Source organism: Macaca fascicularis, chromosome 10 (genome assembly GCF_037993035.2).
Source record: "Macaca fascicularis isolate 582-1 chromosome 10, T2T-MFA8v1.1".
Classification (NCBI taxonomy): Eukaryota; Metazoa; Chordata; class Mammalia; order Primates; family Cercopithecidae; genus Macaca; species Macaca fascicularis.
The window spans coordinates 14,375,212-14,391,028 of NC_088384.1; the positions used below are offsets into that span (position 1 = coordinate 14,375,212).

The 15,817-nt window shown below is 55.5% G+C and overlaps 1 protein-coding gene across 2 annotated transcripts in view; it reads right to left on the reverse strand.

Moving 5' to 3' along the window:
• CYTH4 (cytohesin 4) overlaps window positions 1–15,616 on the reverse strand; it is a 32,772-nt gene extending 17,156 nt beyond the window's left edge. For both annotated transcript variants that reach the window (XR_012418767.1, XM_005567376.4), the window contains exons 1-5: window positions 15,501–15,616; window positions 5,764–5,846; window positions 3,781–3,845; window positions 2,524–2,590; window positions 578–696 (exon numbers count right to left, since the gene is read on the reverse strand). Coding sequence is in view for 1 of the 2 variants with exons in the window: in XM_005567376.4 (XP_005567433.1) it covers window positions 578–696; window positions 2,524–2,590; window positions 3,781–3,845; window positions 5,764–5,846; window positions 15,501–15,519 (353 nt within the window). In the remaining variant the exon portion in view is untranslated. The remainder of the gene's footprint in view (window positions 1–577; window positions 697–2,523; window positions 2,591–3,780; window positions 3,846–5,763; window positions 5,847–15,500) is intronic.
• Between the last annotated feature and the right edge of the window lie 201 nt (window positions 15,617–15,817).

Below are 15,817 nucleotides of genomic sequence, written 5' to 3' on the forward strand. Positions count from 1 at the left end.
AGTATCTGGGACTACAGGCACCCGCCACCACATCTGGCTAATTTTTGTATTCTTAGTAGAGACGGGGGTTTCACCATGTTGGCCAGGCTGGTCTCGAACTCCTGACCTCGTGATCCACCCGCCTCGGCCTCCCAAAGTGCTGGGATTACAGGTGTGAGCCACCATGCCTGGCCGGTCCCCGGCATTTCTGACTTCCTTTCCCTGCTTGATTTGTATTCCACAGAGCTTATCATTCTCGAACATATTTTGCATCTATTGAGACCTGTCTCTCCCATTAGTGTGGACCTCTGAGGATGAGAGTTTTGTCTGTCTTATTCACTGGTGTACACCCAGGGCTTAGGATGGTGCCTGGAATGCCGTAGACCCTAAGCAACATGTATTTGTTGAATACATTACTAAATGAATGAAGGCAGTCAGGCTTTGACTCAGAATCTGGAGGGGATGATCCCTGAGCCCCTCAAGCCCTAGGAGTAATGACTTTCCTAACATAACTCATCCTCTCACCTGTACATTCACACACCTGTACACACCTGCACACCTTCATTTCCTGCCTCCCTTAGGCTCCACTCCTTCTTACCTCTCCCCCAAGTAGGTACCAATGGCTGTCTTGTTGAGGCCCTCGCCTTTATACAGGAACCGTGCGATGTCCTGGATGTCGGGGGTCAGCAGCTTGTGCTCAATGAAATACTGGATACCCTGGAGGGGGTACAGAGAAGCTGCTGCACGGAAGCAGGCCTGGGAGGGGGAAGGGAGGAAGGAGCTCCCGTGGCCAGAGCCCTGGAGCCTGGCATTCTGGTGTTGGCACAGTCTGTTCTGGGAAGTTGTGATCTCCTCCTTCACAGGAGCTGCCTTTGTGAGGTGGTGAGTTCCCCATCACTGGAGGTGTGCAAAGAAATTCAGGCCGGGCGCGGTGGCTCAAGCCTGTAATCCCAGCACTTTGGGAGGCCGAGATGGGCGGATCACGAGGTCAGGAGATCGAGATCATCCTGGCTAACACGGTGAAACCCCATCTTTATTAAAAAAAATACAAAAAACTAGCCGGGCGAGGTGGCGGGCGCCTGTAGTCCCAGCTACTCGGGAGGCTGAGGCAGGAGAATGGCGTGAACCCGGGAGGCGGAGCTTGCAGTGAGCTGAGATCCGGCCACTGCACTCCAGCCTGGAGGACAGAGCGAGACTCCGCCTCAAAAAAAAAAAAAAAAAAAAGAAAGTCACCCTTCCTGCCATGAACCAGATTCATGCCAGGTACTCCCCAGGGTCCCCTTCAGTCTGACATTCTTTGATTATATGCTTCAGTGATTCTAGGAATTTGTAATTCTGAGATTCAATGATTCAGCCATTTCTTTTGTTCCCCTAAAACTCATATTATTTAAAAATAGCGTTTCATTCTTTCACACAAGTAATCTATGTCTATTGTATAAAACTTAGAAAAAACCAGCTCAATCCAAAGGGGAGGAAATTGCCTGGGCCTTACCGCTCGGAGGCAGACAGCTTCCATTGTGGTGACCTTCCTCCCCTTTCTGTATGAAAATGGGCTCAGACCATGCCTGTTGCATTTAAATCTGCTTTTCGGATTTGACAATATCACAAACATGTCTCCTCACCACCGAGGCACTCAGAGTTTGTCATCCTAGTTTTAGGAGTTGGAGGTTAGGGTCTCTGGCTCTCCATGAAGATTCCTCTGTGTTCCACTGCTGGAAGGTGGGCACGGGCCACGAGGGCCGAGTGACAGGCAGAGGATGCAGAGGACACCCCGGGTGCTGGGTGGGGTGAGAGTGTGAGCCTGCAGGGGTCTCTGTGGATGGGAGCAGGAGTCCAAAGGTCTATGGCCATGAGAGGTGAATGGTTATAACACTTTGGGCCTGTGATGCTGACAGGGAGCCTTCTAAGCCAGAGAGAGAAATTTCCAGGGACCCCAGCTTGGTGCTCTCTGCTGGCTGCCCTGACTCCACCTCGGTGTATCTGCCTGCGGTTTCCTTCTGTCTCTGTCCTTTCAGAAAAGGAAGCCCAGCTGCTACCTGGCGGGGTGAGGGGTGGGGCTGGGGTTGCTCTGAGGCCAGGGGGCTTGGGAGTGGTGTGGGGGAGCGAAGTAACCCAGCCCTGAGCTGCTGCTCGTGCTAGCAGAGGAGTGGGTGGTGGGACCACAGGACTGGCCTTCCCTGAGCCCAGGGCTGGAAGTTGCTTCTGGAGCCTGAGCCCCAGATCCAAGGGCTCCACTGTCCCAAGCCACATTCATGGAGAAGGAAATGGAGGCCTGGAGTGAGGAAGGGACTAGGCCAAGTGCACGGATATCATGGCCTCCTCCATGCTCCTTGCTCCTCCTGCTCCGGGGCTCTTATGCCTTAGAGTAGACGGGGCCCCCAGCCACAGCTGGCCATGGGGCACTGGACAAGATGCTCAGCTCTGCTGGGCCCAGCTTCCTCCTGTGGAAAGGGGTCTTGTCGCCGAGGGGAGTGAGAGGACACCAGCCAGGTGCTCCCATGCAGTCCCCATACCCTGTGGCCTGGGCCCTCCACAGCCGCCTACCTTTGCAGGGTCCATGTTGAACTTCTTGCGTCCAGTGCACAGCTCCTTCTCCTTCTGGGCCATCCGGCTGTGGACATGAGGACGTCAGCTTAGGCTGCACCAGGACCCTGAATTACCCTCTCCACTCCCCAAGGACCCTTGCCTCAGCAGGAGCCCATACGCTCTAGGGACCTTCAAGTGGGGCCCCCAGGTCCTGCCTGGGAACCATCTAGCGGGGAGAGAGAAGTGCAAGGCCTGGCTCCTCCCAGAACTCTGCAGCTGACTCCTCTGATGGGCCCAGCACGGGTATTTAGCAGCTCTCAGGACCCCGGAGCTGCCGCGGAGGAGGGGCCCTGTGCAAGAAACCGGGGGAGGAGCAAGGGCTGAGCGCGCAGGCGCCAGAGCCAGGCTCCTGGATGCGAATCCGAGATGGGCTGCTTTGGTGGAGTCATTTCCTCTCTCTGGGCCTCAGTTTCCTCATCTATAAAATGGAGGTGACACCACCTGCCTCCCAGCGTTGTTGAGAGGTTAAAGCACCTAAAACAGTGAGGCTTACGTGTGTTATTTGTTATTGTTGTGGCTGGAACAGGGGAGCTGGAGAAACGGCCACTTTGTGTGTGTGTGCATGTGTGTGTGTGTGTCTGTGTGCATGTGTCGCTGGGGGAGGGGAGGAGGCTGGACAGGTGGAGACCTAACGGGTGGCAGGTGCAGGAGGGGAAATTCCTAGGCCCTGGGACCCTAGGAGACCGTGTAGCAACCAACCTTCTTGTTGCACAAATGGGGAAACTGAGACCCAGAGAGGGACAGGATCTGTCCCAGGTCACAAAACAGTGAGAATTTTCCATAGAGGCGGTGGGAGTGGCCGGCTCCGGGTTAGTGGTGAGACGGGTGGGGTGGGGCCAGGCTCCTGTCCTCGTGGGGCCCTGAGCTTCCTTGTCCTTGCCCTTGGGGCTGAGCTTCCCTTCTCCTCGCCCATCCCAGGATGGATGTGGCCAGTGATCATCCAGGGCTGGACCACAGTGGGTCCGGAGAGACTTTGGGTTGGGGGAGGGGAGGACGCCGTGTCTCTCAAGAGAGGGTCAGCCTGGAAGCAGGGACCCACGCTGGGATGGGGCCTGGGTCACCATGTTCCGGTCTCGTTGCTGCCTCCTACTCCCGGGCCAATCCTTGATTTCACCAGGCCCAGGGGTCGGGGGTGGCCCCTGCTCATTCAAGGTGTATGACATCCTTGGGAAGCAACCCTGGCAGTTTCTGGGGGTCCCCACCCACGCCCCTCACCTCTCCTCCGCGCTCTCGAAGCAGTCGATTTGGGCAAACACATCTGCGATCTCATCCTTCAGCTTCTGTGGGGTGGCAGGGGCAGGACAGGGAGAGTCAGGGGTGGAGGCCAGAATCCTGGGGGTTTAAGACCCTAGTGACCACTCCTGGCCCTGGGCGTGACTCTCAAACCTGGCCCCTCTCCCTGACCTCTGTCCTGAGTCCCTAGTCTGAGGGGCCCTCCATGGACAGGTCCCCTCCCTCGATGTCTCATAATTTCAAAGTCCCATGCTAAACTATCACTTCTGTCTGCACCCATGCCTCCACTTGCCTTGGGGAGGGGGAACCCCCAAGCCCCCACCCCTTGCCCATCCTATTTCCAACCTTCCCATCTCTCCCCTCTGCAGCCATGAAGTCTGTTCTCCAGCTGAGCCTACCCGACAAGCCGGCCTCCCCGCTGCCCACCTCCCCCCTGCCCACCTCCACCCTGCCCGCCTCCACCCTGCCCGCCTCCACCCTGCCTGCCTCCCCCGGCTGGTGTCTTTCTGGTGCACTGCATGGAGCCGGCCCTTCCCCTGCTCAAATCCCTCCCATGGCTCCCTACTGCTTCCTCAGCTTCTGCCCCAGCTTCTCTCTGGCTTTCCTCCACTTACTCTGTTGCTCACCCTTGACGAAGTGCCCGCTACGTGCCTGCCAGGTACTATGGGGACACCACGCACAGGCAGCATAGGCACTTTCTCCAGGGACTTTGCAATTCCCCTGGACTTTACAGAAGACACTGAGGCGTAGAGAGATGACACGACATGCCCACCGTCTGACTCCAAACCTGTGCTTCCCCCAGCTCGACCCCAAGCCCATTTCATCTTGACCCTGCAGGAGGCACCCAGTGGCAGAGGGGACCCCCTAACACCTCCCCCTGTCAATCACCAGCACCCCCTGCAGGACAGCAGCATGAGCCCCTGGCAGGCACTCCCAAGAGGCACCCAGCCCTTCTCCCCAGGATCTGTGGGGTGCTGGTGAGGGGCTGGCTCCAGGGGCTTGTCCTGAGACTCAAGGCCAGCATGGGACTTGGGAGCCTGTGTCTGAGCCCTGTCAGCTCCTGTTCATGCCATCTTGGCAGAGCCACTGAGTGGTTGCCCCACAAATACAATGGGGATTTATTTGCAAGTATCAACTGAGCACCTATTAATGCTGCACCCTGCAGGCGGGGGATGCAGTGGTGGGCAAGACAGACCTCGGCTCTGTGTTCATGGAGGGCATAGTCTGGTGGGGTTGGGATCATGGGTGGTCGTAGGGCAATGACCATGCAGAGCACCATCGGAGCAAGGTAGAGAAAGCCTGGTACATAGTGGGTGCTCAATAAAACACCAGCTGAGTGAATAATTTTGTGCCTTCATTCCTCACTGAAATCCTAAGTTTATGTGCATGGGAGTGGGGGTGGGTACAGCCGCTGCAGACCAGGCAGATGAGACTGCAAGTGCAAAGGCCCAGGGGCAGGGCTGAGCAAGGCACGTTCCAGGAACAGAACCCAGCCTGTCTCGGAATCTGCCGACCCAGATGAGCTGACGTCTGAGTCTGATTGGTGAAGTGGTAAGTGCCGGGCACATACTGGGAGTTATCATGACCAGGTGGTCTACACTCTGCAGGGGTGAGACCTGGCTGAAGCTCCACCACTGGGGTCACTGCCTGTCCTGTGACAAAGCGAGTAAAGGCCGGGATGGGGCTGGGCACACAGTGGGTGCCTAATTGGATCGCTGCCTCCCTCCCCGGCTCTCCTGGTCCTCCCTGGGTCTCAGGGTGTCTGTCTGCAGGCTTGCTGTTCTCCATGCTCCTGGCACTGGGAACAAGGCTGATATGGGCCAGAGTTGGCCACACTGTCTGACCAGCAGGAGCTGGTGGGGCATGTGCAAGCGTGCAGAAGTGTCTGCTTATGGACGCATGCAACGTGGCGTGTGTGGGCATGGACACGTGTGCAAGCGTGTGTGGACACGGGTGTGCGCTCACCTGGATGTCCTCCAGGAGCTGCTTCCGGTGCCACTTGATCCTCTGCAACTCTTCTGTCTCCCCGCTGCTCAGCTCCGCGGGCTCTACAGAGAGACAACCGGCCTTCCCCATCACTCGGCTGCAGCCACACCCACTTGCCCTCACTTCTGCAGGGCCTCCTTCCCTCCAGAAACCCAGGATTTGCCCTCTTCACAGAGGCCCACCTCCTCCAGGAGGCCTCCCCTGACTGCCCTGTCTAAAGCAGCCCCTGCTCCCTCCCCTCCTGCCCTGCTTCCTGTTTCTCCCACCCCCTGGATAGACACCCCCCGAAAGGATCTTGTTTCCTTTTATCTTTTCTGTCCCTCCTGTTAGACTCTTGGCTCCATGACAGTTCAGCTGTTCTATTCTTTTGCTCACTGCTGTGTCCCCAGCACCGAGAAAAAGTCTGACCCGTCGTAAGCACTCAGTTAAACACTTGCTGAAGGCATGCATTCCTTCCTCGGAACTTGAATCCCCTCCTCCACTGACTCACGGGCTCATTATTTATTCACTTATTTATTTGAACAACCAGGAAGTGGCATACCATTTTCCTCACATCCCATTGGCCAGAATGCAGTCATGTGGCCACACCTAGCTGCAAGGGAGGCTGGGAAATGAGCCTGTGTCAGGGTGGTCCTGATGTCCTTACTATGTAAAATGGGGAGGCTGGATTTGGGGGATATTTTGTAGTCCCTGCCCCCAGATACTGAGGCTCAGAGAGGTGAGGTGACTCAACCAAGGTCCCACAGGGAAGTGGTCACTGAGCCAGGATGGGATCTTGAATTGGGCTGACTCCAAAGCCTGTGCTCTTTCATCTCCACTTGGAAATGAATACATTAAATAAGATTTGTATGTGCTGGCATTCTATGCAAGGTGCTATGATGATGCCCACAACTAGGTCAGCTGTCCTATCTTCACGCTTCCTGGTGGCTTCAGTTTCATCCACAACACTCTCCTTCTCTGAGTAATATGGCCTCCCTATTACTCAGAGAGTCCTCATCCTGGGCCTGGGGACTCTACAACCTCTCCAGCCTTGGCGGTGAGACTTATTCCCTGCCATTCCCAACAAGAGCCTGCCAGTCCAGCCTGCCAGCTCCTCTCTGTCCCAGAGCCATCCAGGACTCGGTCCCACTTCCCTGTGTTTGCCCAGGCAGCTCCTGTACTCTGGCATGCCTTCTCCTGTCTGCCTGCCCAGATCCTCGCTGACCTTCAAGTTCCAGTGTCGGGAAGTGCCTGGCTGCATTTCTTAAAAGTTTTACAAGGATAGACATCATTTCCCCCAAAAGAATGCAGAGGGAATGTTGAATGCTCCCTTTCCCTACTTCTCCCTCTCATGACTAAGCAGGCATTGTGGATGTTGAGATTGAAGCCCCATGTGGAGATGGCAGGACACCAGGCTAGATGGAGCCCAGGTCCCCAGGCAGTGGTGTGGAGAAGACTCATCATATTCACCTGGACCACCTATCCATCTGAACTTTTCAACGAGAGAGAAATCAGTTTTGAGAACGTTTTGGTCACTGTTATTCTGAGTCTCTTTAAGCAGCTAAACCTGACATATATCTAATACAGCATCTTCATCTGTGGAATATGAACCATAACCCTTGCCTCAGAGGCAGCTTTCAGCAAGGAAAGAGCTAAACTTTGTCAAACACCCAGCAAGAATCCAACATATGCTGAGTCCAACATGCGTACAATGGGTGCTGTCTGCATCCACCCTCCTCTTCAGGACCAAGGCACCATCCCCCCAGCTGCTGGGAGGAAAGCCTGCTGATGGCTCCCAACTGACTCCCTCCCCAGACACTAGCCTCAGCCAAAGGGAGGTGCCTCACCCAAGAGTCCCCCCGACCAAGGGCAGGCCCTGCAATAAAAAGCCAAGACCGCTTGCCTGGTTTCAGGACCTGCCCCAGTTTTCAGATCCAGAACCTTGGGACTGAAGGAGAGGCTGGGTCCCAAAGGTAGAGTCCTGCAACACTGTGGCAAGTATATATGGCAATGACTCCCTGGTTCTTCCCTAAAAACACCTGTGGCCATTAACTCCAGTAACTGTATGTGGGGGAAAGGGGAATACCCAAACGTTCTGAGGATTGTTGGACACAGGGTCCAAGTTGACATCAGTGCTCAAGACTGAAGTGTCTTCAAAGCCACATTTGAGTGGGGGTGCATAGAGACCAGGTGATAAATGAAGTCTTGGCCAGGTCCAGCTCACTAGGGGTCTGCTTGATTCATGGCCACTTTCCTGGTCTACAGATGTAGAATTGGAATGAACATCCTTGGTTCTTGACCCCATATTGGTACCTTGGCCCACAGGGTCAGAATCATTGTAGTGGGAATAGCTATTGGAAAATTCATGAAGCTGACCCATTGTCCCCACAGCGAAGAGAGTAAACAAAAAACTATATCCTGAGGGGAATGTCAGGTGTGGATGCCACTCTTGAGACCTAATGGATGCAGGAGCAATGGCCCTCGTCACATTCCCAAGCACTTCCCCAGTTGGGAGGATGGCCTGCTTCTTCCAGCTGCTTCCTTTTAGCAGAGAATTATATACTATGCAGAAAACAGTTCCTGGAATGGCACCGGGTCCTGGTAGAGATAGAGTGCCAGCTTGCAGAACATCGTGTAACTAAGTAGCCCAGATGGCTCCATCTGACCCACTAAGTCAGAAGGTCAAGCGAGACCAATAGTAACCCTTTGTGAGTGGTACATCCAGGAGCAGGTGTGAGCAGAGACAGAGGGCTCCAGTAGGCTCCAGGGATAGGTGGCCCAGACCCTCGTGACACCCGCTGCTGGTGCACCAGGGCCTATCCCTCTGCTTACACCATGACCCACATGGGTGGGTCTCTTACGACTTTCTGACAATGGAGGAGAATGCCAAGGTTGGCTGCAGAATGAGTTGACTCAGAGTTTGGGCACAAGTGAAAACCGGGTAGCTACTGAATTACAGCCCTGCACAAAGGTGTCCTGGAGAGACAGTGGTGAGGGCAAGTCCTCCCAGGGGCCAGGGCTTCAGGCAGGGCACCTGGCCATCCACTTCTTGTGGAAAGAGAAATGGCTTCTTGAAGTCAGAATATCCATGCATCATGGGCAGTGGTGAATGGCTTGACTGCTTTGTCGGAGGCCAGAAAGAAGGAAGATGGGAAGATCAGAAAGTCAGGAGAAGAGGCAGGTGGATGACCCCATGGGAGCAGAATGTCCACTCTGCCGGCAACAGGGACGCATGCTGAGCCCGTCGTTTCTCCAGAAGACCAGGGAGCAAATTGATTCCATGAAACCCCTTCTATTCTGCAAAAGTGAACCATCCATCTTGCCTGGAGTCAACACGTGTTGGAAATGTGTTTGCCTTTCCTGCCCACAGGGCCTCAGCCAGCACCACTATCCAGAGGCTCAGGGTGTTTGACCCGCCAACACAGCACACCGCGTAACATCACAGAAGACCAAGGGATGCTCTCGACAGCAAAGGTGGTCTGAAGTGAGCATGTGGCCATGAGATCCACCGGTCCTCTCTGGCATTTCACTGGAAGGTGCTGGCCTGATGGAGTGGAGGGATGGGGCAGCCTTGGGAAGGTGTAGCGGAGGTGTCAGCCTGGAGGTGATATCCTGCTTGGATGGGGCACCATATGCCCTAAATCTACCACCACTGTGTGGTGCTCTGTCTCCAGCAGGCGGTCCACAAGGGTCCAGGAACCAAGGGGTGGGAGTGGGAGTGGCCACACCTGCCATTCTCCTAGTGACCCACTCTGGAGTTTCCTTTTTTATTTTATTTTATTTTTTTGAGACAGTCTTGCTCTGTCACCCAGGCTGGAGTGCAGTGACATGACCTTGGCTCACTGCAACCTTTGCTTCCCGGGCTCAAGGGACTTTCCTGCCCCAGCCTCCCCAGTAGCTGGGATTATAGGCATATACCACCACACCCAGCTAATTTTTTTTTTTTTTTTTAGATGGAGCCTTGCTCTGTCACCAGGCTGGAGTGCGATGGCACGACCTCGGCTCACTGCAACCTCCGCCTCCTGGGCGCAAGGGACTCTCCTGTCTCAGCCTCCCAAGCAGCTGGGACCCCAGACATGAGCCACCACATCCAGCCAATCTCCGTATTTTTAGCAGAGATGGGGTTTCATGGTGGCCAGGATAGTCTCGATCTCTTGATCTCACAATCTGCCCACCTCAGCCTCCCAAAGTGCTGAGATTACAGGCGAGAGTCACCGCACCCGGCCAATTTTTGTATTTTTAACAGAAACGGGGGTTTCACTATGTTGGCCAGGCTGGTCTCGAACTCCTGACCTCAGGTGATCCACCTGCCTCGGCCTCCCAAAGTGCTGGGATTACAGGTGTGAGCCACTGTGCCTGGCCCACTCTGGAGTTTCTTTCCTCTGAAGGTCTAGAGGTCCTGTTTCCAGGAGGGAGTTGGAGGGGGGAGGACACTTTATAGCAGGGGACAAAGCAAGAGTCTTGTGACACTTTAAGCTCACAAACACCTACTCCATGCCAGTCTCTGTATAAGTGCTGTCATTTAATCTTGAAGTAGGTATTTTCCAGTTTGAGACACTGAAGCTTAGGAAGGTGAGGCATGGGAAGTGGCAGTGCTGGAATCCGCACCCTCTTTTGCTGACCCCCACGCCTCTGCCCCAGGAGAGATGGATTCTGAAACTGTTTGGGACATGCAGGGATGGAAGGTGTAAGGGGCCACCTGTGTGGAGACGCAGAGCAGGGACAGCCGGCGAGGCAGTGCTAGAGGCTGGCTCCGGAACTCTTCCGGTAGGAGCTGGCGGGGAGGCCGTTGGTCTCATCCACAGAGAAAAACCAATCACCTCGGGTTGCCTTGGAGGTGGACAATCCGATTGTGCTTTGTTTGTTGGTTTTATACACTTTTCCTGTTGGCCTGGGGTTGTGTTTCTGCTCGGGGCGCACCTGCTGGAGGAGGCCGAGTGGATTCCAGACTGGCTGCTTGTCTGAGAGAAGCCAGCGTGGGCTCCAGCATTCCTACAGATGCTCCACGGTGCGGATGGCCAGAAGTGAGTGATGGGGTTCCTGAAGCTCCTCCAAGGCTGACCTTCCGGCTCCCTACGGGGTTTCACCAGCTCCTGGCTCCCACCTGCCCTCAGGGTCCAGGGAATCATTCACACATCCTGTGTTCCAGGCCCTCCTCTGAGCTTCAGATCCGACCATCCCCATATGTATTGGTCACCACTGCTCCTGTCATTGTGCCCCAGATTGAACTTCTAGAATGCTCCTTCCTCCCTGTCCTCTTCCTGAATTCCTGAGCCCTGAAAATGGTCCACATTTCCCCAGGAGGCACCTTGACACCCACCTGGCTTTCACCCCTTGGGTCTCCTCCACCACCAAGTCCTGCCTAATTCTTTCCCCTTCCAGGGTCCCACTGTCGTCCCGGCAACTATCACTTTGCTCGAGGGGACTTCAGGGCGTTCAGATGCCTCCCTGCCTCTTCTACCCATTCTGGTCCAGTTTCCCATGGCATCCCATTGTCCTGGGGACAAAGACTGCAAATCTCACCAGTCCTCCTGGTGTGTCCCCTCCACGCTCCTCTCACACTGCGCCCCTTTCCTGCCCCAGCTCCATGCTCAGCCTCCCTGGCTGCCCTTCATTCACTCCCCTGAGCTCTAGCCTTCCGAAAGCCTTTGCGCCGCCATTCCTTGCACCCAGAATGCCCTTCCTTCTCCTCTCTGCCAGCAGACCCTCCTTATCTCCTACTCCAGATCCCCTTTCAGGGGTCCTCCTGGGTTCCACTGAGGAGCCATCCCTGCCCCCACCCCTTCCCATTCCCCACAGCGTTTCTGGGATCTGCATGGCTCAATAACCAAGTCACGCCCTTGGTTAAGGAAGGCATGGTGGCTGAGCACCTATGGTGTGCCAGGCCCTGTGTGTTCCAGGCTCTTCCCATCCACTCTCTCACTGAATCCCACAACCACTCCGAAAGGAAAGGTATTTCTAAGCTCATCCTACAGGCGAGGCCCCTGAGACTCAGAGAGGTGAAGTGTCCTGCCAAAGGTGACACAGCTGGAGTGTGGCAGAGCTGGGATTCACATCTGGGCCCATCTGGGGCTTGGAGGCTACAGCCCTGATGTTGATCTTCCAAAGACTGATCTCTTTTCATACAAATCATCAAACACCTGTCGGACACTAATTCTGGGTTTCTGACAGGGTTACATGTTTGAGAATAAAGGCAAGATGCAGAATGATGCCTGCAGTTGCCCCCGCCCAACCCCTGCAAAGCCAACACTGTAGAGCTGGGGAAACTGAGGCACGGTTCCCAGGGGAGTGGGATTGCATGGGAATAGTGAGCAGGTTGCTTGTGTTTTTACCGCACATAGCTCCTTTCATACTCCCTTGTGGTTGACAAGTGTGTTCGTGAATCCTCAGTCCCCTGTCCCCTTCTGACGGGGGTCCTGTCCCCAACAGGTGGCAACTGCTCAAAGCATCTGAATCCACAGGAGGGTGGTGATGGCCCCGGGCTTGCTGTATCTTACAGGGTGCACATGGAGCCCACTGACCCCTCTTCTGTTTGTTAAAAAGAGGAGATTCCTCCCCATTTCAGAGTTTCAGGCACTGGTGTAGGCTCATGGGATATGTTTTTTTGTTTGTTTGTTTGTTTTTTTGAGATGGTCTCTCTGTCTGTTACCCAGGCTGAATTGCAGTGGCGTGATCTCGGCTCACTGCGACCTCCGCCTCCCAGGTTCAAGTGATTCTCTTGCATCAGCCTCCCGAGGAGTAGCTGGAATTACAGGCAACTGCCACCACGCCCAGCTAAATTTTTTTTGTATTTTTAGTAGAGACGGGGTTTCACTATGTTGGCAAGGTTGATCTCGAACTCCTGACCTCTGGTGATCCTCCTGCCTTGGCCTCCCAAAGTGCTGGGATTATAGGTGTGAGCCACCATGCCTGGGCGGGAGATGTATTTTTAATACTAACAATAATGCACACAAATAATAAAATTACCACCACCACCACCACAGACCCCGTTTCCTTCTCACTTATCTCTGTGCTTCTCACAGCCTCACAAGGTGTGACATGAACCCCCACCCCAAACCCACAGGCTGGTGCTGCCCTTGTGCCCAGGCTGGTGAATGTGCCCGTCTCCCCGGCTCCTCCCCACTTCCTCTTTGTCCTTCCTCTTTCCCATCGTATTTTTAGAAATCTTTGAGCTTGCAGCCCTGCTTCCAGAACAGCTGGCCTCACTTCCCCTTTCCAGGGCAGGAGGAGGACCCATCTCAGGGCCCTAAATAAAGAGGCCCCTCAAAGTCTCAGTAGGAGGGACCTTGGGGCAGAGGGGGTGTGGGCGGAGCTGCTCCCCTCCCCAGCCCCACAAGCCCCACAGGCTCTGCAGAGTGTGGCTTCCTCTCCCCGAGCCGAGCTGGCTCTATTTTTAACTGCACCTGCCTGTCTTATCTGCACCAGCGCAGTGCTCATCTTCGGCCACACTGGGGCTTTGCTGTCTGGTGCTCTCATCTTCCCGGCAGGCCTTGGGGGAGGGTGCCTTACCTGCTTCCGGACACAGGCCCACCTCAGGAGAGGAGGGGAGGCAGCCCTGGGGAACCCTGTGTCACCAGCCTGTCCATAATAAAGGTAGGAAAACTGAGGCCCACAGAAGGAAGAGACCATGACCACTGGCAGGGTGGTGCAGAGCTGGAACCTGAGCGAGGTCTGGCTAACTCCCAATCCCCGCTTCCCCAGGCCAGGCCAGGATGATGGCACCCACGTAGAGATGACAAATCGGAACTCAGAGAGGGGAAGTCACTGGGCCACGGAGAAGCCCGAATTAAGACCCAGTCTGGGCAACGGGGAAATGACCTTTCCTCCCTCCCGCTGGCCTCCTCCTCCAGGAGGTCTTCCCAGATCTCCTCTGCCCCAGTGGGAAAAGTCGCTTCCTCCCATCTCTAAGCCTGTGTCCATTTGCACGGCTGGGTCAGGGTCCTGCCGGATCTGACTCCTGCCTCTCCACCCCGCCCCCAACGTTCCAGACCAACACCCGTCCCCCAAGGTTAGGCCCATGGCTGGGTCACTGCTGTCCCCAGCACTCCTTAGCACACTGAAAGGTCGTTTGTAGAGTGAATGAATGAAAAGACCAACTACTCAATGGAGAACCAATTGACCCCATTAATCCATCGCTGCATTGACCCCAATTAATTCATTTCCTCCCTAGTACCGGCTGAAGCAAAGCAGATTCTCCCCTCCCGTGCCCTCTCCACAGCCCCGGCCAACTTGGGGCTTTCTCCCTCAGGTTCTCAGCCCTGCTCTGCCGCTGACTGCCCGTGTGACCTCAAGCAAGTCAGTCCTCGCCTCTAGTTCACCTCTGGGAGCCTCAGTTTCCTTATCTGCAATATGGGGACAGCCATCCCTGTAACCTTAGTATGTTAGGACCCCAAAGGACAAAGTGCCCTGCTGGACACACAGGCGGGGGTCTTGCATCTCAGTGGGTGCCCTCCCCGCCTCATCCCCACCCTCCTGTCTGCTGAGAGGCCTGAGTCAGGTGCTGCCCCTTGCTGGGTCTCCCTCCCTGTGCCGACCAGGTGTCCCCCAGCTGTGCTCACTGAGCTGTGATTTTGGGAACCTCCAAAGCCCACAGGAGAGGCAGGGGTCAGAGAGTGAGCCCGGGACAGGGAGTCACGGCACAGGGTTTGGTCCTGCCCCTGCCGCAGAGAGGCTGTTTTCCTCGCTTGGCCTCTTTTCTCCCTTCTGCCACTGGGGGGCTGTTGAAATGGATCAGTGGTTCTCTAACTGTGTTCCCTGGTGGGGGAGTGGGGGAAGGGGGATGCCCAGTGGGCGGGGCCAGGCTGCTCCATGTTAGGTGCATTTGAAGCCAGGGTGCTCCTGGACAAGGCTGAGGTCATCTGGACCTGGGGAGCAGACAGCTCCCACCAGCCTGTAGATTCTGGAATTCCAGCAGCCGTGTTCACCAGAACCGTTGCAGCTCTGGAGAACACTGACATCCAGGGTACAGAAACTTGGCCCCTCTTCTGGGCCTTCGATTTACCTCCCCAAACACAATCCTGATGTTCTTTTCCTCACCATCTTTGCAGCCTCCTTTCTCCTCTTTCTCCCCAGACACATGGTCCTAGTCCCTGGGGAGGGTTTCAATCAGAGCCTCTGTTGCTCACTCCCGGCCCTCCCCCGGCTCTAGGCTGCATCCTCAGCCTCCCCAAAGACCACCCCAACCCCCGGCCAGAAAGGGACCTCAAGTCCCTCGTATCACCCAGACAAGCATCGCCGTCACCAACATCACATCATCATCTTAATCACAAGTCACTTTTCTCAGTTCACCTCTGAGCCTTTGGACTGGCCATTCCTTCTGGCTGAAATGTTTGTTCCTTAGAAGGCCCCTTAGCTGATACCGTCCTCAGGTCCCTCATTAGACAGCATCTTGGGGCCTTTTCCACCATGCACTCCCCTCTTCCTTATCCTGCTTTACTGTTCTTCATCCTACCTGCCACCAACTGACGTAGGGCATCACATTAGAGTCACTGCCTGTTTCTCCCTCTAGAGGACAAGCCCGTGAAGGGGGGAACAGCGTCTGCTTTGCTCACTGCTGTGTGCCCAGCCCCCAGAACACAACTGGACACCTAGGCTGAGCCCACAAATGTTTGCTTCGCACAGCTGCATTTTCCGCCTGTGCTGTATTCCTTTATCTAGGACCCTGTGAGGCAGGGGCTGCCGTCCCATTCTAAAAGAGAGCACCCTGAGGCCCAGAGAGGTGGACTGCAGTTGCTTACCTGGGTGGCACAGGTCCATTCTGACGCCCCTGGGGAAAAGATGACCCGTGTTCCTGTCGCTTGTCAACCCAGCTGCTGCTCGGGCTGACCCAGCAAGGATGCGTCACCTTGACTGTAACGGGCCCCTTCCTGCTTGCCCCGCCCAGCCCTGTGTGGGGAGGAAGTCAGTCCTGGCCCACTGGGGTCTCGTGTGCAGGCTTTTGACACAACAGCACTTCCTAAAAACTGGCAGAGTTTTGAGCAGCAGGGACCTTTGCCAGAGAGGGACAGAGGTGGAAACAAACAAACAAACAAACAGATGAAGTGAGGGGAGGGCC